This window comes from Actinia tenebrosa, unplaced genomic scaffold (assembly GCF_029948245.1).
Source record: "Actinia tenebrosa isolate PJP-AT-01 unplaced genomic scaffold, QUT_ActTen_1.0 PGA_scaffold3__52_contigs__length_22856419, whole genome shotgun sequence".
NCBI lineage: Eukaryota > Metazoa > Cnidaria > Anthozoa > Actiniaria > Actiniidae > Actinia > Actinia tenebrosa.
Genome location: NW_028292580.1, coordinates 19,021,562 through 19,045,508, shown reverse-complemented (window position 1 = coordinate 19,045,508; position 23,947 = coordinate 19,021,562). Strand labels below are relative to the sequence as shown.

At 38.5% G+C, this 23,947-nt stretch overlaps 3 protein-coding genes and 2 non-coding genes across 5 annotated transcripts; 1 reads left to right on the top strand and 4 right to left on the bottom strand.

Moving 5' to 3' along the window:
* Positions 1 to 752: 752 nt before the first annotated feature.
* On the bottom strand, positions 753 to 825 carry Trnaa-ggc (transfer RNA alanine (anticodon GGC)). The gene has a single exon. It is a non-coding gene; the product is annotated as a tRNA-Ala (tRNA).
* A 171-nt stretch (positions 826 to 996) lies between these two features.
* Positions 997 to 1,069, bottom strand: Trnaa-ggc (transfer RNA alanine (anticodon GGC)). The gene has a single exon. It is a non-coding gene; the product is annotated as a tRNA-Ala (tRNA).
* A 628-nt stretch (positions 1,070 to 1,697) lies between these two features.
* On the bottom strand, positions 1,698 to 14,716 carry LOC116306872 (ankyrin repeat and BTB/POZ domain-containing protein 1). Its single transcript, XM_089035463.1, has 13 exons — positions 14,570 to 14,716; positions 13,826 to 13,888; positions 13,384 to 13,439; positions 12,986 to 13,130; positions 11,326 to 11,485; positions 8,443 to 8,488; positions 7,221 to 7,337; positions 6,411 to 6,538; positions 5,523 to 5,571; positions 4,518 to 4,633; positions 3,910 to 4,071; positions 3,288 to 3,488; positions 1,698 to 2,773 (listed from the first exon to the last, which is right to left on the bottom strand). Exons 1-13 carry the CDS (start codon positions 14,623 to 14,625, stop codon positions 2,555 to 2,557), a joined length of 1,518 nt encoding a protein of 505 aa, XP_088891589.1. The 5' UTR covers positions 14,626 to 14,716; the 3' UTR covers positions 1,698 to 2,554.
* Positions 14,717 to 14,894: 178 nt separating this feature from the next.
* On the top strand, positions 14,895 to 16,041 carry LOC116306848 (uncharacterized). Its single transcript, XM_031716970.2, has one exon. The coding sequence runs from the start codon at positions 15,048 to 15,050 to the stop codon at positions 15,564 to 15,566; it is 519 nt and encodes a 172-aa protein (XP_031572830.1). The 5' UTR covers positions 14,895 to 15,047; the 3' UTR covers positions 15,567 to 16,041.
* On the bottom strand, positions 16,029 to 23,479 carry LOC116306847 (uncharacterized). Its single transcript, XM_031716969.2, has 3 exons — positions 23,288 to 23,479; positions 17,404 to 20,705; positions 16,029 to 17,143 (listed from the first exon to the last, which is right to left on the bottom strand). The coding sequence occupies exons 2-3, from the start codon at positions 20,608 to 20,610 to the stop codon at positions 16,394 to 16,396; spliced, it is 3,957 nt and encodes a 1,318-aa protein (XP_031572829.2). The 5' UTR covers positions 20,611 to 20,705; positions 23,288 to 23,479; the 3' UTR covers positions 16,029 to 16,393.
* Positions 23,480 to 23,947: the final 468 nt, after the last annotated feature.

Sequence of the window (23,947 nt, the reverse complement as noted above, 5' to 3'; positions counted from 1 at the left end):
TAGTCAAAACATAAGTAAGTTTGACTCTCAAACATGCCTGATAAATTACACTTCACAAAATGCCAAAACTTAGTGTCCATGCATAGTGTCCCGGCTAATTCTTTCATATTGTGTTTGTTAAGACAGTATCTTGATCTGACAAAAGTATATACTCTCGAACTTTTGATCTGAAATGCACGCATGCGCAAACGTTTTTCTCTAGTGTCCTTGGCGTCCGATTGTATTATCCGAGCTAAAGCAATTACTACTGGCCGTCTGCTGGGCCGTCTGATACCTTACGCCTTCAACAAAGAATTTAACATATTTCAAAGCAAATGATTTTAACTGTTTTGTTTTAGTCGTTATTTAAAGTAAAATATGTAAAATGGTCTATTCTGAGATCAATTGAAACTGCACTGATAAAGTACTCAATTTCAGTCATTTCTATTCCAAAGTCCCTTTTTTTGATTTTACTCTAGACGTTAGTCAGAAAATTGTTTACACGTTCGAGTGTATCCATGCTGCGTTGGCTTTCTGCTCTCTCTGCACGGCTTTCCTCCTGGTCTGTCTCTCCTTGCTTCTCACTTCAGCCTCTAATAAATAAACTCTATTCGAACTTAGATTTTAACTTGTGAATTTCAATTTCAATCCAATAATATATGTGAAAATTGAATGGGCTGAACTGTGGTGGAATAATGATAGATGTGTTGATCATCACAGTGAATGAGCGATCTAAGCGAACACTGTAAAGAAAGACTTGAAAAAGTGATTTCAAGCTTCAACGGGAATCGAACCCATGACCTCCGCGATGCCGGTGCGATGCTCTGCCAACTGAGCTATGAAGCCAATCATGTTGGCTAGCGGTCATTTTTGTTGGGTTCTTCAAGCCCCCATAGATAATAAGTGTGAAAATTAAATGGGCTGAACTGTGGTGGAATAATGATAGATGTGTTGATCATCACAGTGAATGAGCGATCTAAGCGAACGCCGTAAAGAAAGACTTGAAAAAGTGATTTCAAGCTTCAACGGGAATCGAACCCATGACCTCCGCGATGCCGGTGCGATGCTCTGCCAACTGAGCTATGAAGCCAATCATGTTGGCTAGCGGTCATTTTTGTTGGGTTCTTCAAGCCCCCATATATCATATAATATATAACAACAAATGTCCAAGTAGTAGATTAAAAAAAATTAAGAGTATTTGTCTTTTAGAGAGAAGATTTGCCAAATCTTAAATGAAATACAGGAAAATGATGAAAACGTGGTCATATCTGCCGTTTGCATGTAGTATGGAGAAAACGGGATTCTTATTCCAAACTAATTCAGAGCGAATTTTGGACAATTTTGTTCTCGCTCCCTTCGCAAAACTCAGTATTGCGTCAATTTAATTGTATTTTTCATATAATGTGCTTGGATCATCCTAGATTCTAAGAGCGTATTTTATTTTAAGATTTTTTAAATGTTTAGCCTATTACGGCCGAATATCAAATGTGATGCAGAAGAGAACTGGAAACTAGTGTTATTTTTACGCGCTCTTGTTATTCCACTTGGCTGCTAACGTAACGAATTTTTCAAAAATTACATATTCGAGTCGTTATGTTTAAATCCTCCTAGAAAATTCTTATTTTTCAAAATTATAAGCCAGGGAAGACGATGCTATTTTTACTTTTTGCGAAATATTTATGGATCTTGAGTCACAATGGCGTCAGTTAAAGTTCATATACATTTTCATCTGTTATTTATTGATGTTCTAATTTTACAAATAGCTCGTTATTAAATATCAAAATCATCAGCTTACTCGCTTTTGGTCGGGGAAAACCGACGTTGCATGCTGTTTTTACTTTTCATGGTGATCCACTTATCAGTGTATTTTTAGAAAGATATAACTAGCTAAAAACTAGTGTGAGCTGCGTCGGTGTTTCTAATGAAACAGTAATGATGAAAAGGTAAATTATACACCGTGAAAAGATGAAAAAACTTACTGACGTTTCGGACGCTAGTCCTTCGTCGGAGTAAAAGAGAAAGAAGTGGTAGAAAGGAGTGTATATATATATGATAGAATAAGACAAAAGAAACCAATGAGAGCAAGGTAGGCAAGGAAACAAAAACAAACAATCAAAAGACAAAAGAAAAGGTTAGTTGAAAGTAAAGCGTTCATTAATCCCGTTGGGACTAAGAGTGCCCAATAGGTGAATAAGCTGAATTTCTTTGGTCTTGCGACAATCATTGTTGCCGTTAAGCAAAGAAAGACCGAAAACAATGAAGTCAGAAAGAGAATGGTTAGCTAGATTAAAATGGCGGGAAACTGGTTTGGTGGGATCGTTAAACGTTAAATTAGTGTATTTTTAGCTATGGTTAGAGTTTATATACATTTTTAGACTTTATCTTCTTATGGATGCATTAATTTTAGAAATAGCACACCATTATTTACCATTAAAAAAAGCCTGTCACATCGTTTTATACCAGGATAAAAAATCCAAGCTCGGTGAGTTTTTCTTCTGAAAATCCATCCATCCATCCATCCAGTTTTTAAGCACATCTTTACGTTACAAGTTCTTACCTCTATGCTTAATCAAATCTAACACTCAAGCCCAAGACTTTCAAGCAGCTCGTTTAGGATCGACAGCTTTTTTTCAGAATCCATTATACTTTCTTCGGAGTAACTGTTCGGGAGAACGTTGTTGTAGAGGTGAAAACGAATATCATCGATGATTGGGATAGAATCCTTTTCTTGTCGGTTTTGGATGGAAGCTGCGTCCTCGAGGATCAGACTGTGTAATTCTACACTTTCGATTACCTGTTGATAAATATTATTTATCTTTACCTAATCCTCATGCGCTATATAAGAATTAAATTTATTATATTATTATTATTATTATTATTATTATTATTTTATTATTATTATATTAGAAAATTCGTAAAAGACAAGGAGAGTTGATTTAAAGAGGAAGAAAAGAAGAAACGAAGATATGAAGGAAGGAAGGAAGGAAGGAAGGAAGGAAGGAAGGAAGGAAGGAAGGAAGCAAGCAAGCAAAGAAGCAGGCAAGGAAGCAAAGAAGCAAGCAAGCAAAGAGGCAAGCAAGCAAAGAGGCAAGCAAGAGAGCAAGAGAGCAAGAGAGCAAGAGAGCAAGAGAGCAAGAGAGCAAGAGAGCAAGAGAGCAAGAGAGCAAGAGAGCAAGAGAGCAAGAGAGCAAGAGAGCAAGAGAGCAAGAGAGCAAGAGAGCAAGAGAGCAAGAGAGCAAGAGAGCAAGAGAGCAAGAGAGCAAGCGCCGAGCGAGCATTAACATGCGAAAAAACAGCTGTTTACCAACCTTATCTAAATGACAAGCCAGAAACGAACTGCAATTGGATTCCAAGCTCTCTAGCGAAAACAGCCGCGCGGTCCTCAGTATGGAAATGACGTTATCAACATCAAGGTACTTGCTGATCTGATTGGCGCATATTCGTTTTAGACCGTTCAATAAGTAGAGGTCCGCTGCGCATAGCACGTTGAAGGCTGTTTCCATGGTTATCTGGAACAAAGCAATACCATCGGTAAAAATAGCAGTGCGCATTCACGAGAAGTGAAAAAATTGGGCAATCATCGGACGCAGGTCTCGAAACGTTTGTAAATTTGTTTTTTTCTATGCTAATTATTGCAAAACATTCTCAATAATAAAACGTTACTGACTAGACATTTTACTCCACTTCGTTTCTCAGTACTTTCTTTCTGCTATAATATCAGCTTATATTGTACTCCTAAAGGGAAGATTCCCAATCTGAGCGCTACATATGTGCCCACTTGTTTCTGCATAATGACTGTCGCCCCCTCCCTCCCCTCCATCCTCAGTTTCTTTCTTTGATCCTGATAAGGATAAATAGAGCGGCTACAAAACAGAATTGCACTTAGCATCTATTAAATACGCCTGATTGATTAGTTTCATTTGGCGATACCTCTGCTGAGTCTCGGTAAATGAAGGCCACTACAGTAGCGAAGACTTCAGCATTGACGTCGTGCAACGTCACTTCCGGTGTGCACCCTTCCGGTAATACAGCTTCAGAGAAATGATCATGAAGTAGTGCTTTGAAATAATCACTGCGACCACACATGAAAACCTGCAAACAAAATTAAAAAAACACGATGGAAAATTCGTATTCGTCAATGAATATTGATTTCAAAGCCTAAAAAAAGTGTGATTTGATTTATTAATAAGAACCATCTTCTGCACAAATTGTAGAGATCACATTTGTCATTTTTCAAGAATCAATCTCATTGACTCGGCAAACGCTCATTAATTAACATGTTAAACACGAATTGAAAGTAGTATAGAGGCTTTGCACCATCACGTGATGGTAGCCATGACAAGAGGCAGTAACGATTGAATCTGGTCTAGTCTCATTTACATGAGAAAATAATTCAGTTTCCAAGGGGGGGGGGGGGGGGATGGGGAGACTATTGTTGTACCACCTGTCATGGCTGCCATCACATGATGGTGCAAAGCCTTTGTAGAGGGTGTATATTAGTCCATTAGCAAGTGTGTCTAGCATACTTGTCACCTTACCTTGTGAGCATAAAACCTAAATTCCTCAACAACAAAGCAAATGTCAGTAAAAGGAGGCTTGTCGTCTGGAAGAGTGACGTCATCGTATGGCCAGTTTTCCATAAATGGGAGAAAGACTGAAAAACGTACTAGTATTTACTTACACCTACTTGCAAGAAGGTTGTCATACAAGAATAGAACATTAGTAATTTAGTGATAAAGAAATACATTAAAAGACAAAATAAAATTTTATGCTTTAGTGATAGGTGCGACATACCGTGACATTGAAATTGCTTCCCGTAATAATGGTTATCGTATGAGTGGGAAACGTACGGTACTGAGTTTTACAGCACGTACACGGTACGATATGCCATAACATTGAAATGGTTTCCCATAAGAATGGTTTTCGTATGAGAGGGAAACGTACGGCACTGAGTTAGATTTTTATATCGTCCAGTAATTCATTCTTATCACAAGACGGTCACGTACGGTTACGGCAAGAGGCGACATTGCTTTATAACATACCGCTCTAAGCCCATCAATAAACCCTTACAACTGAGCATTACTACTTGATTTATAATCGGAATTTACGCGGTACTCGGTAATTCATAAGAGACCTTTTACACTGATCAGGTTTACCGCTAACCGCTAGGGATCAGGTCCAGAAACGCGCTCGCAAACACGAAGAAACACTCAGGTTAAATAAAATATAATATGGGGGCTCTCCCAGCATCAACTTCGATATGACGCCTTGCTAAATGTCGTGAGTTTCACGGAAAAACGCCGTGCGTCGAGCTGTAGTTTGAGGTTTGTAGTACCTATAGAATGAATTTCGTGGTAAAGATCAGTGCCACCGACAGTTTTAAATAAAACAGAATTAACAAAATAAAAAGAAACTGAAAACAATTTATTCCTTTCTAATGAAAACGATCATAGGCTTTGCCGAGTTAATTTTTTACCTTTTCCACCAAATTTTAAGAATCATTATATTGCATTTTTGTAAAGTTTAAGTACTTGTATGCATACCTTCTATTTCTTCAACTGGGCTGTCACAAAATATCCCACTTGGAAATTGCTAAATTAAATTATAAAAAACTGTTATGAATCTCTCGTTCTGATTGGTTGGGAGCGCGTTATTTATGCACTAGAGCACACAGCACTCCCGCGCACTTTCAGTTGCGTCAATTCATCCAAAAAAAAAGAAGTTTAAATTTTATTAAAAAAATGAAAAACTTGCTTTTTGTGCTGGGTTTAGTTATAAAGACTTGATGATTGGCAGAACACTCGAGAAGTGTCGAGAAGCACTCCGCTACGCGTCGTGCTTCTTCTAACACTTCTCTCGTGTTCTGCCAACCCCCCGTGCTTTATAACTGCACACAGCACGCGCGCGTGTTTTCTATTTCCTCAACAAATTCAAACAAACACTAAACTAATCAAGACAATAAAAACTAGGATAAAAAATTCTTGCATTGAATAGAAATTAATTGTGCTTTATTAGTGAACGGAGCAAAGTGCTGACGCCACCCGCGGGCGCGAAGTGCTGCTATAGATCTTGCGACCGTCTTTCTTTTTAATAAAACGAAAAAGATGCGCAAAAAGTGTGAGAAACACTCATCTACGTCTCGTGCTTCTCCTTACACTTATTTCGTGCTTGCGCCACTTCCTGCGTGCTTTATTAATGAACGGAGCATGGAAAAAACTGTTACATATCTTCTAGGTATGATATAATTAAGGGTGGATAAAAATTGACATGAAAAGTGATATCACAAGTTTTCATTGTGATAAGCTTTTTCAAAGTTCGATAAACATGGTGCATTGCGGTCTAGCTTGGGTGCAAACACCATACAAGGATAATAAACAAAAGACCTTTGTATCCAAGCTAGACCATAATGCAGCATGTACGCTCAAAGTTACCTTAAGCCTGAAAGGTAAAGGGACCACAGCTTCAACCAAGGCGCTGTACGATTCTTGAAACTCTTCAGACGTAGAGTCAGGCTCGACGTTGATTACTTTGATGGCTTTAGTTCCCGGCTTGGACAATCCTTTCAAAATCAAAATCAAAAATGCATATTTACTTAACTAAGAACATAAACAATTGTGAGTCTCTTCAGAGTTTGAGTTTAATTAACCTTGGTCAAACGCTTCTGCATGAGTAACGATTAATGTGTTTCTTTTTTCGCGGCCAAAATTTAATAACGATCAGTTAAAACGATGAAAAGAAGTGCATGCGTTAGAGTATTATTGTCTTGTTTAACGGTTTCGCGTGAGAAGATGCCAGAATAAACCGCTTACACTGAGCCCAGAAAGGAATTGTTCTGGGGGGCAAAACAAAGGACTTTTTTTGCATAAGAAAAGACTGCCTATCGTTTTGTCCTCCAGAACAATTCCTCTAGGAATTCAATACAAAGGGTCTATGGATATATCTATGGAAGAATCCTATTCTCAAGAGAACGACACGTGATCTGAAATCGAGGAAAAGATTGTACTTACGTTGTATTCAACTTGGTATGCAGACCAACATAAAAAACATATGTTTCATTCCCTTAAGAATAATTACTAAAATTAAATTCCAATGCGTTTATGTGACGTCACAGCCGCCATGTTGGTTATTGGTTATGATGACTTTATTCGAAAACTTTGCTTCTTTTTGTCTTCCAACCAAAATGGCGACCATGTCTTTAGTCCTTTTATTCTGAAGCACGTCAGAAATGTAAAACTCCTCACCAAATGACTCTATCATGGACAGTCGGGACTCCAACGTCTCCTTCAGTTTAATCAGCTTGCACTGTTTTGCGAGCAAAATGCACTCCTCGGATCTTGAGACTTCTACGCAAAGGCGATCTACGACAGCAACACATAATCTTCAGTCATTCACTGCATTACTATAATTCATCACAATGGCCCTTATCACATAAACGTCTCAGTGGTATACTAAATAAAAACTTGAACTAGAATAGGTAATCTCAATTACATTGATTGATTTTAGATTACCTAGTACATTATAATTTAATTTTCACTATAATATTGTAAACTGATTGTATTCATGTTCAAATAAAAGTTGTTGTTGTTGAAGTGTTGTAGTTTGGTCCGCGTCCTTCGTTTGTTTACATATAACGCAAATCCCTGATACTTTTTTTCTAGTTGTCTTTTGTATAACATATATAATTCTCGTGATATAGAGAATCAATGAGTATGAGAAATTGATTCTTAAAACAGAGAATGTACAATGTTCAATCAAACATCGCTTTTATGGGCAAGAAAGCAAAATAATTAGATAGAAGATAGCTTAAGATGAAGCAAAGTCCGTATATCTTCTCTAGTTTGTCTCGAAATTTGATGCAAGATCGAGCACGCCTAAATGCAATGTATGCTCATTTAGTATACCGCTGAGACGCGGGTGTGTAGGTGCTTGGTTAGTACCGTTTTTGGAATGCCCGCGAAACTATGGCAGCTATGGTACAGTCCACCAAGCACAGTCAGACTGGCAAGTCGAATCGTAGCGAGCTAACAGCGGCATGGCTTTGCAACATCACGTGATGGCAGCCATGACAACAGGCAGGAACAATAGAATCAAGTCTAATCTGATTTACATGAGAAAGAGACTCTATTACTGTGCCGGTCATAAATGCCATCAAGTGATGATGCAAAAGGCTCTATAACAGCCTAAGTGCAATGACATGTAGGCTACTCAGTTTGAAATTACATCGCTCAATCACACGCGCGTAATCGTATAATTTTCTAGCGCGACAAAATTGGGTTTTGGTGGAAGTTAATCAAAGCGTTTCCATGGCATTTTCGGAAAACACAAACGTTTTCTAGGACACAAGCCTATGGAATGTCATGGAAATTACATGATTGACATCCACCAAAACCTCCTTCGTGGCGACGTATTTTGAGAAGCGCTGTAAATTAGTTAATAGTTAATACCACAGTCCATCATACGTACCAGTGTATAAGTACTGTAAAATGGATTGAAAAGCCCATGGAGCGACCTGAAAATACAATTCACAACTGATGAGGCATACTTTGATACTTACAGGGATTTTAAAACCATCTCGTTTTTTTCTTTTATGACCGTAAACGGCATCTATGGACAATTTATAAATGCCCTCGTTTTTATCTTTGCTTGGAGATATTTTATTCTTCTTCGCTAGTTCCAATGATATTATAATCAACGCGGCTACAAAGTGCGACAAACCTTAAACCAAAAAAAAAAAAAACCCAGCAAAAACGAAAAAAACAACAAGGAAAATAAACAACAACCAAACAAAAAGAGTTAAAGGAGCCATCAAAACTGTAAAAACCGACGCACTAAAGTCTATAGTTGAAAAGTCTAGGGATGACCTTTCATCTAACTCCCAAGTCCTTAGTCTGCAGCGGTGCAAACCGGATCTAGTCCTAGAGGCGCTGGAGCGAGAGAACGTTTTAAATCAAGAATACTTCGATCGTTCTAGCTCACTGGCTGAATTGGATTTAGAAGTGTTGACATATGAGTACGCGAATGAAAATTGAGAAATCTTGAGAAAACCGCACAAGAGGCGCACGAGAGAACCAACAAAACCCAGGGCTCATACGCGACAGAGACTTTGCACAGGAAGAGATTTCCTCGCTGCTACGCCAACCATGTCTCACAACCTAAAGAAACTTAAGCCAATATATCTAGTAATCGTGGGCGCAGCACTGTTTTCCTATTTCAGACCGTATGTCATTGTCTTGAGAATAAAATTCTTAGTTTGAATTGTATCGATCCATAAATATGTTTGTTATGCGCAACTAGTAAGCAAAGGAATGATAATCTAGGGCACGACAAGCGGTATAAAAAGGGAGAACTACCGCCCAAGGTACTGGACTGTCTGCTCCAAATCCATGCATCTAAAATAGGGGACACCCACACCCTGTTTACTGAATGAATTATATTCAATAAAGCATGTGCATGTCAGGTCATAGCCGCCATCTTGGTTGAGGATAACAAATAATTCCTCATTAGTTTCTATCGTTAGTTCAACCAACATGGCGGCAGTTTGATCATTATTTATATCTCTAGAGATTTTGAGTCACATCGTTGCACACACTGTATCAAACAATTTTGCAAGAAATCCGTATCTTTTTATAATATCTAATTCAAACATGAAAACTTTATTTATCAATATTAAAGCTATTGAAAGTAAATTACATTATTCGTATTTAGCCTTCGCTAGATTAGTCGGACGCCAAATTGTCTATTTGATGAACAGTCAATTTTCTCTAATTCAACGCGTCATTTCCTGGTTTTCCAGGGTCATTTGCTGGTGAAGACATTGATGTGTAAACTAACTGCAAAATTGATTCGTCGCCACACGTTTGCATCAAAGCTCTACGGCCTACAATCAACATTTCTTTTCCTCCAGAACTCCATTTTTGTTCTCGCTCTGTCAAAGATGTCTCTCATCTTCCTCTCCGCTTCGCCGATAGAGATCCAATTGAAATGCAGATCCCGTGCCATGAATCTAAGTTCATCACAAGGCGTCAGCATCTTGATAAACATATCGTCGTAGTTGATAACTCTGCGGCGCTTGGGCCGTGGTTGTGCTCGAGAAATGAGAGGAAAAAGCAGTTCCTCACCACTGCTATCTTCTTCAACCGTGACATCTTGGTTTTTGTCAGCTTTCCGTTTGCATGATAAAGAGCTTACATTTGAGCAAGTGGCTAGCTGAACATCACTAAAAGACCTATGTATCTCAGAGGGCCCAGCAACTACTTGCCTCAGTGGTATATGTATCTGAGCAAATGTTTTCACGTTAATACCTTGAGTACTACTTGAGTCGTCTCGAAGAACATTCGCGGAACAAGCAGTGCTCTGAACACTGACTTCTTCTCTCACAGAACTGGAGGACGTCCATCGAGAGAAGCTTATTTTCTTCTTCAGGCGATATATCATAACCTGTTCCACTGGAACCACAATCCATGAAATTACTCATTTCATTTACTTCACGTTCGGAATTTTCAATTAAAATAGAATCCAAAGCTTGTGAGTCCATGGCATATGTGGAGCGATTTTCGGCATCAATTAACTTCGGCATTTCTAAATCTTCAGTGTCTGAATCTTCTGATAGAAGCAGAGAGGATTTAAAGTCGACGGGCACTGCTTCCAAGTTTAATATATCTGATTCATCTTCTTCCACATCGTCTTCTCTTAGAAGGTTACTTTCATCACTGTCAAGCCAGAAGTTAGCATCATTGTCTTCTTCCATCAATCGACTAAAGATCTCACTCTCGTCTGAGGAAAAACTCTCGTTATGGTCCAAACTGCTACCTAATAAAGAATTATCTTCTAAAAAAATCGAAGGATGTAAAGGATCTTGTTCAACATCTTCGATTATCTCAGGCTCTTCTTCAAGTGATGGGTTACCTGTGTTAATAGTAGTGCTGGATTCGAGGTCAGTTTTGTTCAAATGTGGAAGTTTATCCATCGATTGCTGGGCATTGATAAAATCATCGAAGGCGCTAATAAAAACTTCTAAATGATCTTTTGAAGTCAAAGAAAACTACTGATAGCTCACGAAAGTCTTCTTTATGACGTATTTGATTTCGTGTACCGTGACGAAATAGACGCGTTTGGAGCGCACGCGCAGTTTGATTTTAGGATAGCGCGCGCTCCGAAGAACCAAGATGAGAATAGAATGGGAGGCAAAATACTAAATTACTTGAAGACGCACTTAGGCACGTCTTGAATTCTACTTTTGCAGAGTACAACACAATGTCATTCAACTTGCAAGGAAACATCTCTGCGCGACAAAATTTACGGCTACCCCTTCAGTACGGTTAATACATGCAATGATTAGACTCTTACCAGTGGATGGTTAAGACGGATGACAGACCTCCCTTTCCATTTGGTCTGAAACATGTCGGCAAAGTAACTTGAACGAGCAGATAAAATCACTTGATGGGCGTGAATCTTAACGCCATGAACTATAAAACACACATCCACAAAGTCTTGTACTTGAAGGCATCTACAGACGAACAGTTACGATTATAACGAGAAGAATATGGAGCGCATGCGCACTGATAATTTTATTTCCATATGAATGTCATAGAGCAGTTTGCGCATGACTGTGAAAAGCTCGCGGCACAAACACGGTTTTTACATGGCAAGGCACACGCCAGACCAATCAAATTGTGCGAGAATTTACTCTGCATCTACTCAAATGCCCGAAACACGGCATGAACACTGCGCGGACACGGTCACGCCAAGAGCACGGCACTGCCAGATCAATTAAATTGAGCGAGAAAAAATTCTAGAAAACATAACGGGCACGGTAAGGCACTCATACCGCACCGACGTTTTCACAGTCATACACTGACAGACACAGTCAGACACTGTGGCCGTGAATGAATTTTTAAAAAGGGCGCACAATTTTCAAACTCATTGGTTGTAGATAAAATCAAAAAGAGGTTGAAAACCAGAGGGCAGCGTTTTTCACAGCATCACAAAAACCTAGGACTTGGAGAGTATGGAATGAAGGGTGGTGTAGCGGCAGTGCACTCGCTAACACCTCAGTGGCATCTGCCTAGTTACTCTCTGTGTTTAGCATCAAATGTGATTTTGATTCGAGGGCTTTTTTTCAGATTCTCCGATTGTCCTTCCTCAGCGAAAAAACAATCTGTAGATTGCAATTCGATCTGTGAGTTACCTGTGCCCTGACTTTGATTAGGCCAGAGGTCGTTTTACAGTTCAATGAACTGAGGATTTGTTTTGCAAGACTTTCGTACCAAACACAAATGGATAGCCCATCAGAAAGACCCAAAATGGTTTGAACAAAATTATTTCCACTGCCTGTTGAAATTAAAGTGAATTAAGAAAGAGCCTAAAACAATTTGATCTGATGGGCTGACTGTCAAGGCATGGCTAACTGACAGAGCAAACCCTGAAACAGCCTCTGAGATGACCAATGACAAGTTGCGACTAACTCACAGATCGAACCCTGAATCAACCTCTGGGCTGATCAAAGTCAGGGCATGGCTAACTCACAGATCGAACCCTGAAACAACCTCTGGGCTGATCAAAGTCAGGGCACAGCTAACTCAGAGATCAACCCTAAAACAACCTCTGGGCTGACAAATGACAGGTTATAGCTAACTCACAGATAGAACAAGGGAACAACTTGTGGGTTGAATTAAGTGAGGACATTGCTACAGTAACTCACATATAGCAGCCTAAAACAACCTTTGGGCTGATCAAGGTCATTTTATTGGCTAGCTAGCTCATAGATCGAATCAAAATCTAGCATTTGGAGGGAGGAAAACTGGGAAACGTGACAAAAAAATACTTTAAAATCAGGGGGGGGGAAGGGAAGGCCAAATAAACTCTACTCACATGTGATGCTGAGCCCCGGAATCAAACCTGAGCTCCAGCGTTGGGAGGCTATAGTGAATTTACTGTTACACCACTCTTATTTCCCGAAAAGACCTACAAAGAATAATGATTGATTGATTTTCATACTACAGTATACCTTCTAAAAAACTCCCTGTACGAGTCCCGTCTCATACAATCAGGAGTTATGGCCTTGTATTCTTTGAGCAGCTTCCTGATGCGATTTGTAAGGGCAGCATAAATGCATCTTTCTCCATCAAATGTATGGGGCTCACATCTTGCACCTTCAAACAAGGTAAGATATGTGTCACAAATAATGAAATCCATGCAAGCAGTCTGCTTTACATAGACGTGAAATAAAAGTGTATCAAAAAACTATTTAAAAAATCATTTTTATATAAGAAAATAAATAAAATAGCTTTCTAGTCCTTGTGATTCAAGATGGCCACGCCAAAGTAATCCATTTTTATATTCAGATAGCCACATGTTTGCAGTACCTGTACTTAGCTTTGAATTTGAGGAAATTAGAGATTTTACCTTTAGCCAATAGGAACTCCACTAAGTTTTCATGGCCACAAAGGCATGCATAGTAACTATAAACAGAACAATCAATGATGACATTGAGCAAGGTAGTTTACATAATCCATAGGTTTTAAATTATAGCAGCCATGTCGTATGGCCAACCCAAAATTTAATTGAGTGAAAAGAATAAAAAATGATACACCAGCAAGCTAACTTTACATCAAAATGTGTCAGGTTGATGTACAGAACCTGTGCATAGAAGTATGCAAACACATTGAATGTGGTCCTACTTTTGCTGGTGCACTGTAATTTTAACTTACCAATGAAACCACACTAATTTTTTTTTTTAATTTGGTAACCTTCATCAAGTTTTATCAGTGGACTATATTGGTCTCTATACTAAAACCAAAGGACAACAAGTTTGCATTTGGTACATGCTATGAATTCTCATACTTACAGTGGAGTGCTGTCCCATTGATCTCTCACATTTAGTTCTACTTCTGTTTCTTCCACCAAATTCCTGTTTAAGATTCAATTCAATGTCTGGGATTTTTGCTTTTAGCAAATGCTAAGAAAAGCATAGTTTTATATGCAACTTACAGTATGTTTCTTAATACTATGATTTTTTGACTTTTTTCGCTGTGGCCAGTGAATATGAAAGGTACCAAAGGGCAGCGAAAAACCAAATTTATGCCTGTAGCTCGCTGCTACTAAGTTCGCATGTTTATAAAAAAATGGAGGTAATGTTCAATAATTCATATTTTTGTGATACAATTTTGACTGATTTTTATCAATTTGTATTTGACTTTAATTTTCATATATTTTTGCATACATTCACTGTATTTGAAAAAAATTCCTTGGAAATTGATGATAAGTACTGTCAAAGCATGACTAACAATACAAAACAAAAAATATTGCATATTTTTAAGAACACAATACATGTATTATGCACAGCCATTTTATGTTGCTAAAACTCAATAAGCGCTAAAAAGCTCAAAAACTTTTCGATAATTTAAGCTCTAGTTCCACTCATAAAAAAGGATGCGCTATTTAAAGCAGGAAAAAACAATAAAACTCATAAATTTTGAGGTTTCGGGATGTTTTTTCTTGTGGAACGAACAAGTCTCCAGTAGACCAGGGAAAAATTGTAATACGTAATATAATAACTCCCCATATTTTCCAAACATATCTGTTTTCTTACCTCAAAGACTCCAAATCTCCAGTTCGGCAGGAGTAGAAAAGTTCTTCGCTGCTCATTTTGTTGCATTAGAAAGGCTAATTTTTGAGAAAAAAGTATTAAAAAGTGTTTTTTTGGTGTGCAAAACTCCAGTCACTTGTCGAGTTTAGAAAATTCTCGTTTGTTTACATCCCACTACTCATGCGCAAAGTAGAATACCGCAGACCTAAGATGTAAGGTTGGAACTTCATGAAGGAGATTCTTAATGTAATTCAAAAAAGAATCATCCTAGAAAATCCGATAAATAATACATATGAAGTAGATACCTTTAGAAACGTCATACCAGGAGGTTGAATGTAAGAGGCAAAAGAGGGAATGTGAATACTAAGTTATGTTTTTAGTATATTTTAAGGATTTTTAAAGAACTAATGAGAGAAAAAGAAGAGAAGGACTGCCCAAAGGATAAAGCTTTACGTATGTTAGAGATTGACATTTATTCCAAATGCCTAAGCGAAGTAAAAAGCAAGGCCAGAAACAAGATGACCACGATGGAAGGCCTCCAAATCTCACTCTAGCTAGCTTTATGCAGTTTCCAGATCTCCCTGCCTCATCAAGTTTATCTGTAGAGAAGAAAAACGACGAAGCAGTTGAAGAGGAAAAGAAGGAGACTCAAACTTCAGAATGTTTAAGACAAGAGAATGTGTTTCCTTCAGATAATCTTGTTTCTTCAACACAACCAGGATGTGAGGCAGTGCAAAATTTGAACCCGATTTATCACATAGGAAAAACGAAGAAAGGGAAACTTCCTCTGACGTGTGAGAGCAGAGCTAAAGGTAAAAAAGTGACAGTTATCAGTAATGTTACTGGAGACGCTAAGGCTCTTTTGAGCGAGTTAAAAAGGCGAGCAGGATGTGGTGGAGTCGTGAGAGACGAAGGGACCGTGGAACTACAAGGTGATCGGATAAAGTTTCTTACACAGTTTCTTACAGGTCATCCATGTTTGAAGCCTTACAAAGGCTAAGACTGGAATCATGCATGGTATTTTATAAATTTCCATATGAGTAATATTCATTGGTTCATCTTGAATTTGTTCGGGAGAGGAGATGGATGTCGGGCTTTATTTAAGCAGTTACTTTTTAGTCCTCCACAAAGCTAAAAATCAAAAATCTATATCCCCTCTCCCTTAATGAATATAGAAAAAATTAGCTTGTAATCCAGGGCCACCTAAAAAGGTCTTCCAAGACTACTGTTCTCAACCATCTGTCCCCTTCAATAAATATAAGAATATACTGAAGAGAAGCACCCAAAGGGAAAGAGGAGGGGAGGGGAGGAGAGGGGACGTGAGGGGAGGGGAGGAGAGGGGGCAATTAAATTCCAAGACTGGTTCAATTGCCAAGAAATTGTAGAATAACTCCTCCCAAGATAACAGCCTCGTTATCAGGCTAGACACATACATTTCTTTGCATAAATTCCACAAAGATCCTTTGTTTCAAAAAGTCATGTTTTCTTCATTTTAGAGGCAATCTTTATGAAAATTTAAACTTTTAATATTATTAATGTGATGAATTCGATATTGAGCTCCTTTTCCTGATAAATCAAATAGCTCATAATATGATTAACATATTTAATCAACTTCCTAACTTAGATTTAGACTGAATTGGTCCCTTGCTTTCTCCATTCCTTAATTTCTTCCTTTCATTTCCTTATGTCTGTGTTTTATACTTTCTCTGTCTCTCTTTCTCTCTCTCTCTCTCTCTCTTCCTTCCTTCCTTCCTTCCTTCCTTTATTCCTATCTATCTATCTATCTTTCTTTATTTCTTTCCTCGTTTTCTTCAAGTAATTAAACTCTTATTGTCTTCCTGTCCACATTTCTCTTTTATTTTCCCATCTCGGATTTTTGTTGCATAACTCAGGCTTGTATCTAAAACTTGGTTTTATGTCTTGCCATTTAAAATATGGACGATAGTGACAAGCGTTTGGGTATAAAGGGTACAATTTAGTCACTGTCTTCTTCCCGTCGTTACCTCTTAACCAGAATCTCCTCATGTCCTCAGGATATGTCCCATGTAGACCTAGAAACCTATCACAAATGTTATTCAAGTTCCTAATAGTAGAATTCTTAGATGCAGGGGGATCGTGATGGAGTCGTGCATCAAAAAATCCCTTGAAAGTTGGTACAGAGTTCAACCAAATTCCAAGCTGCTGGTCTCCAAAAGGATGACACAGTAACGTTTTTTCGTCCCAAGAAAGAAATTTTTCGACTAAATCATAAGACAAGAGAATAAAAGATTCATCTATAAAAACCACTGTAGTTAGATCACAATGCCAGAATCCCCACACCAGATTCGTTTTAGGTCTTTGAGGCAGCTCGTGTAACAACCGCTCGATACAAAGAAAGTAATCGTCGTCAATACGAAGAAAAAATTCAGGGTTATATTTAGCTTGAACCCATTCCATCAAGAATAATAGGCGCATTCCAAAGTTAAGGCCTTCGTCGACAGGAAGAAAGAGAATGTCGTTGTATGCTTGCTTTTCCTTTAGAAGCCCATCGTGAAGTGTTTCATCGATGTATCCGTCGGTTACAAACATACAAGCAGCCTGTAATGGTTAAAGAAAAAACATCTATGAGTTTTTGAGTCTTCCTTTTAGGCTTAATTATTTGCTCAAACTCTTTGATTGACGTTGAATCCAGTAGAATGTTGGAAGGACTCACTTAAGATTTTTTTTTCTTGGTAGAAATTGCATTCATAATGAACTCCGCAAATTTATCAAAGACTAACTAGTTTTACAGTAGAGTGCATACCATTTATTAGTAGTTTTATAGTATAATTGTGGGAGGTTTTTCAATTCGTCCTTACCTGTGGTTCTTTACATTTCGTCCACCACGAGTCCCGTATTGCTTGACGTCTATCGTACCTTAAAGCGGACGATAAAACAAATATAACGATAAGAACTTTTGGTCTCTTGTCCTCCAGGTCCTCCATGTCTATTAAGGGTAGTTGCTTCAAAATCCCTGTTTTCTTTGTTGCACTTGGCATGAGAGGATGTTGGAGACTAGACTCGTCTTTCCTTCCTGTTTCTTGATTGGCATTTTTCTCATTTTCCCGCCTTTTTAAGCTCTCAGATCCGCGTCCACGCTTTCTACTTTGCTCCTCTTCTTGCTGGTTTCTTTCTATATTTTCGTCGCTATTTTCATGGTTTAGTCGTTTATCTTCTTGTGCTTGCGTTCGTTCTTTACTCGCCACTTTCCGCTCTTGTTGCAGATTCTCGTTTTGCTTTTCTTCATTGGCTTGTTGTCTTCCCTCTTCTTCCAGCTTAGCCGTTTTTTCTTGTCTTTCGCTTGGTTTTCTGTTTTGTTGTTCTTGCTTTTCTTGTTTCCTAGCCTCTTCTTCCTCGACTTTTTCTTGTCTCTCGCTTGGTTTTCTGTTTTGTTGTTTTTCTTTCACTGGTTGCCTTTTCTCTTCTTCCTTTTCTATTTCTTGTCTTTCGCTTGGGTTTCTGCTCTGCTTTTCTCTTTTAGATTCTCTTGCCTTTAAATCGTTCGATTCTTCTTGTCCTTTAACTTGGTTTCCGTTTCGTTGTTTATCTGTTTCCGTTTGTCTTTCTGAATCGTTATTGTCACTTCCTTCTTTATGTTGTTTTTGTTGCTGCCGCTGGAGTTGTTGCGGCTGAAGTTGCTGGTGGGGCTGCTGTTGCTGGAGTTGTTTTTGTTGTTGCTGTATTTGTAGTTGTACTTGCTGCTGCTGGAGTTGTTGCCGATGGAGTAAAGACTGTTGCTGCTGATGGACTTGTTGCTGTTGCTCCTGCTGATGGACTTGTTGCTGATCTTGCTGGAAGGGCTGTTGTTGCTCCTTTTGCTGATGTGGCTGCTGTTGCTGGAGTGGCTGCTGTTGCTGCTGATGGAGTCGTTGCTGTTGCTGCTGCTGATGGAGTTGCTTCTGCTCTTGTTGCTGATGGAGTTGTTGCTGGAGTGGCTGCTGTTGCTGGAGTCGTTGCTGTTGCTGCTGCTGATGAAGTTGTTGCTGAGGGAGTTGTTGCTGGAGTGGCTGCTGTTGCTGGAGTCGTTGCTGTTGCTGCTGATGGAGTTGTTGATGTTGCTGCTGCTGATGGAGTTGTTGCTGGAGTGGCTGCTGTTGCTGGAGTTGTTGCTGCTGATGGAATTGCTGCTGCTGATGATGATGATGGAACTGCTGTTGCTGTTGTTGGAGTTGTTGCTGTGTTTTTTCTTGCTGTTCTGGCTGTTGTTGATGTTGCGCATGCTGTTTCCTTGTCTCTTCTTCGGTCATGCTTTGCTGTTCTTTACCTTGCATTTCTTTACCTTGCATCTCCCCTCTCGCGTCTTCGTTGTCTGTGACTTCGTTTTTGTCTTTTCTCTGCCTTTGGTCAATATCTCGCTTTTGTTTGCTCACATCATCTGCTTTTTGCGGGTTTTCATTATGTTCATCATTATCTTCACTTTCTTTTGTTTCATCTTCGTTGTCTTTGGTTTTCCTTTTACGATTGTCCATCGGATTGCTTTCTTGTCCATGCACGTTTCCATTGCCCCCTTTATTTTCTTCTGTACTATCTTTTGAATTTTTCTCTTGCTGGTCGTCTTTATAATCGTGATTTACTCTTCTCGTATCCTCATTCACTGCTGCTTCGTGGTGATCGTGATTAACAGTGGTTAGGCTTTTTGATCCATCGTCACCTTCGCTCTTATCTGTGTGGCTTTGGTGTTGAGTTCTATTTTGAACTGTATCTGGTTGAGACTCTCTATCCACTTCATTACGTCTTTGAATGTCATCCTGATCTTCAACTTGTTTAGTATCACTTAAACTTTCATTTTTCTGAAGTTGTTCTCTCTTATGTTGCATTTCTTCGTGAGAAAACACTGTCCCATCCTTTTGTCTTACACTTGTGAGCGGAGAAACCTCTTCATCCGTTTCATCTTCCTCGTCCTCCGTCTCATCTGCTGCTGGACTTTCGTTTTCTTTCCTTTCATTGTCATCAGACTGTGGTCTACGGAAGTCAGTGGCGTAACTAGTAATTACAGACTTTACCCCTTTATCATTCTCGCTTTCATCTTTCTGGTCCTCCGTTTCATCTTTTACCGATCTTTCATCCTCTTTCTTTTCATCTTTAGATGCTGGCTGTGGAGGATTAGTCGTGTAGCTTGGAAAGGCAGACTTTATTTCTACTGCGTTGTCATCAGTTCGTGAATATTCTTGCCTTTCTTCCTTCGTTTCATCTATTGTTTCAGATACAGTCTGTTTTTCATGTTGAGTGTTTTTTACCTTGAATTCATGGATTTGTACATTCTCTTCGTCATCTCCTTCAGTGATCGACTCGCGTCTTGACTTATCATCATCTATGGATTGTCTTTCTTCAATTGGGCTGACTTTAACTTTTGCTTTTTGACTTGGCAAAGAAAATGCACCTTCGTCATTCTTCTCTCTAATGTCATTATTTGTAAAAATGCTATTTTCTTTGTCAAAATTCTTAAAACGATCTTCTATTGACACAGGGGCATTCGTTTTAGATTCTTTCGAGACCTTGTCCCAGAATTTCCCTTTAGTATATATTGGTACATTTGTTATCCATGCATTAGTTATTTCCCCCTGCATTTGTTCAATACTTGGATTTACTTCATTATTGCGGCTTTGTCCTCCGTCTCTTTGCTCTCCGCTACTTCCGGTAGGATTTGCCCCATCATAATATTTGTACTTCAATTTTCTTTTTCTTTTATGAAACTTCAGATTATCCAATTTTCTTCTGTTATTCATTTCCCATTGTTTTCTCAATATTTGCAAATCTTCTTGCTTACTTTGGCCTTCCGATAACGTGTGCACGTCACTTAGATCAGTTGTTCTTTGCTCGTAGCTCAAACGAGACGACAAAAATCCTGCCCAAAATGCTATGTTGAAGAGAGCAAACAGAAGAATAGATAAGTACACCTGTCGGTACCTTCTGAGTGGGTCTCGCATTTTCCTGGGTAGGAAAAAACGGTAACACTTGGCCAAGCACCGGCTGATCATATGAACTGCAATTTGCCGGAAGCTAACATTTCCTTGGTACCGATGCATCAAAATTGGCTTTAGCACCTCTGTGATTCCAAGATTGGTACAGCATTTATGGTTGAAGCAGTTAACGGGATATTAGAATAATGAGGAGACCATTCCTAGAAAACAAAAATAAAAAAATTCAAAACTATTTCGCAGGTGTACATACGATTATACGGGCAACAAAATCTTGTCTGTACCGCGGGCATGCTTATGCACATCCAATACAGTTACTTCATCTTTGTTTTGTGATATAAACATGCTGGGAGCTGTATAGCACAAGAGAAGCAAGCTTAGAAACACAAGACGTAGCCGAGTGTTTCTCTTGCTTCTCGAGTGCTCTACAGCTCCCAGAGTGTTTGTAACACAATACCAAAACACAAGCAGGCGTTTTATTGCTTTTATAAAATATTTTTGAATACAATTTTTGAATACAGTTTTGCGCGAGCGTGTCATTGTGCTCTGATATAAATACGGTAGGCAGCCAATCAGCATGCGCGTTGTTATATTTTATAAATATTTTATCTAAAGATAAATGCCGGGATGGGATTTATATAAATAAGATTTAAAAGTGGCATTTTCGAAAGAGATAGGTAAAGGTTAGTTGTATGTCGGGGTATGATACCAGACTTGAAATATTTTGTTTATCATATGTAAATAATGTTAGCACAGAAGACAGAAGCCAAGGTTTGGGAAATCTTCGTATATCGTTGCGGCCTTTGACTACTCATCCCATTCATATCACCAATAGTACATTCCGGGCTTGGTATGCATAAACCTTCCCCAACCTTCTTAATGATAAATGCATACGCGCAAAGCGCGAAATAAAAATGAAGTTAGTTTTCCAGGATGCGAACAGACGCCTACAAAATTCCCAAACAAACCAAAAGATTATGAACCGGCCTGTTTTGACAACAAGAGAAGGACTTATTTAGGTATTGCATCTTACAACACGAAGGACGAAATTGTGAGACAAGTTTTGCCAAAAATTGACAGATAACATGTTCTTGGTAAAATAAATTTAAAGAGGAAAATAAAATCTCGAATTTCAGGTCTTGGCAATCTGCTTTAACATTTATTTCCCTAGTTCCGGCAGCTACAGTACCAAGAGGTCGCGATGTAACTCGAAAGGGGCCGAAGAAACTGTAGAGGCGAAATGCGATACGAACCGGTTTCTGTCAAAATTAAATGAATAGATAAGTAAAAATAGATGAATAAACAAGAGATGAGCTATAAATGTCCTAAATCAATCACGCTAGCTCGACTCGACAACCGGTTGGGTCCATGGTGTCAATAAGACCGCTACATTTTGATACAATTAATTATACATCTTTCCACGATCGTAACCACAGGTAGCCCAAGCTTGGTTTCTGTGGTGTCCTGTTATAAGGAAATGTATGGAGAATCATCAAAAATTTCAATAAAATCATCAAAACGTGAAATAAAGCCTCGAAATTTTACCCTATCATTGAGAAATAGCACTTCTTTCGTTCTGCGTGGTTATTTTTTGAATTTAGCCCGTTTTAAGGATTTTTTCCCCGACCAGTACTGGGAAAAAATCCTTAAAACTGGCTAAATTCAAAAAATAACCACGCAGAGCGAAAGAAATGCTATTTCTCAATGATAGGGTAAAATTTCGAGGCTTTATTTCACGTTTTGATGATTTTATTGAAATTTTTGATGATTCCCCATACATTTCCTTATAACAGGACACCACAGAAACCAAGCTTGGGCTACCTGTGTCGTAACTGGTTGCGTGTTGCAAAAGAATATAATACCGGCCTTTTGCAGCCACGTCTAGATTACAATCAATCTGCACCGTAACATGATCAAAGTTCATAATCTGATCTTAAAGTTTTCAGTAAAATCATATGTAAAATCAACACGAGAAGCCTTCTGATGCAACTAGAAGGTGTATACGTCAATAAAAATACTAAATAAGAAACGTCGTGCGTTTCAAAAATCTTCCCAAAAAATATCTACCCTACGACAACTTGTATTTATAACGTGGCAGCACGATTTTTTGAACTTTTTGGAGCTCGTTTGGGATTCAACGTTTATCACTGATGAGTGTTAATCTCAATTCTAGAACAATCCTAAGCATATAGTGAACACGGCGGGTAACTTAAATATTTTGAGGGCTGAAGAAATCGTTAATAAGAAATCATTAGTCGGAAAATCCTTTGTGTTGTTGTTGCCTATGCACAAACGTCATAACGTAATACAAATATATTTGTAATTGAAACACAACAAATATATTTCATCAAAAACACGAATTTCCTTAAGTCAAAGGATTATTGATTTTCAGTGTTCTCGATTTTTCCAAGTCGTTGACGAAGGAACCGTCGGCCAAGAGTTTTCTTCTCTATATACTATATATTTTTCATTCTTGTGAGGAAGAATTAATTACTAGACAAGAATTACTAGGACAGACAGGTCACCTCTAGACAATGGCCAGTTGTAGTTGGATACGATACAATCATTCGAAGTTTTATTTAGAGTACACTCAAATGTAACACAAATAGTACAAATTTCCTATTCGCCTATTTTTTGCACGATGTCTTTTAAAGCATTTATTTGAAGAATCAACCCTTTATTTTATAAAACGCTCGTAATTTGATCAAAGAAAGACATTATTAGAGCTGAACCCCCTCGGTTTGAGGTCATATGTGTTTTATTTTATATTGACTACCTAGCTTACCTTGGATAAGTTAGAAAGTAGCCATTTATAGACTTTGACTAACATCTGATATTTTGCCAAAAAGGATAGCCTTGTGCCACAATATGAAGAGGAACCCCTCTTTCTGCTTTAAATTTGTATTGCAGCGACGAGTTTGGGACGTTCCTCAGCAACGACTGGTGGCCCCACAACCGTGGTGGCCCCTCTACCAGTTTCTCCGCTGTAATACAAGCTGTGACCACGAAACGTGGCTGGATTGTATAAGCCTTTTCATAGTTTAAGAATCGATTCCACTGCGCATGCGATTTTATCCCGAATTTCTCACCTTCTTTTGTCTAAACCTTTTGTTCTTAATTAAACAAAAGAAGGCGAGAAATTGCCTTGTCAGTCACCCCAACGATTTTAGGTGGTGTTACGCTTTTCAAATCCTCTTTAATTAATTCAATGTAGTTATTATAGTTAATATCAACTCCCCATACGTAATGGTGGACGCTTGCTAGTTAACGGCTAGCGCTATATACCCGTGGCTAGTATTACGGCCATATTTTTGCCGGCGTCACGCGAAGCAATCCGAGATATGCAGGTTTTAGTTTTTCCATCAATTTTAACTGATAATGGAAAAAAGGGCATATTAGGGAACAAAGCTTTAGGAGGCTGTGAGTTTACCAGTGTTATTTTGTA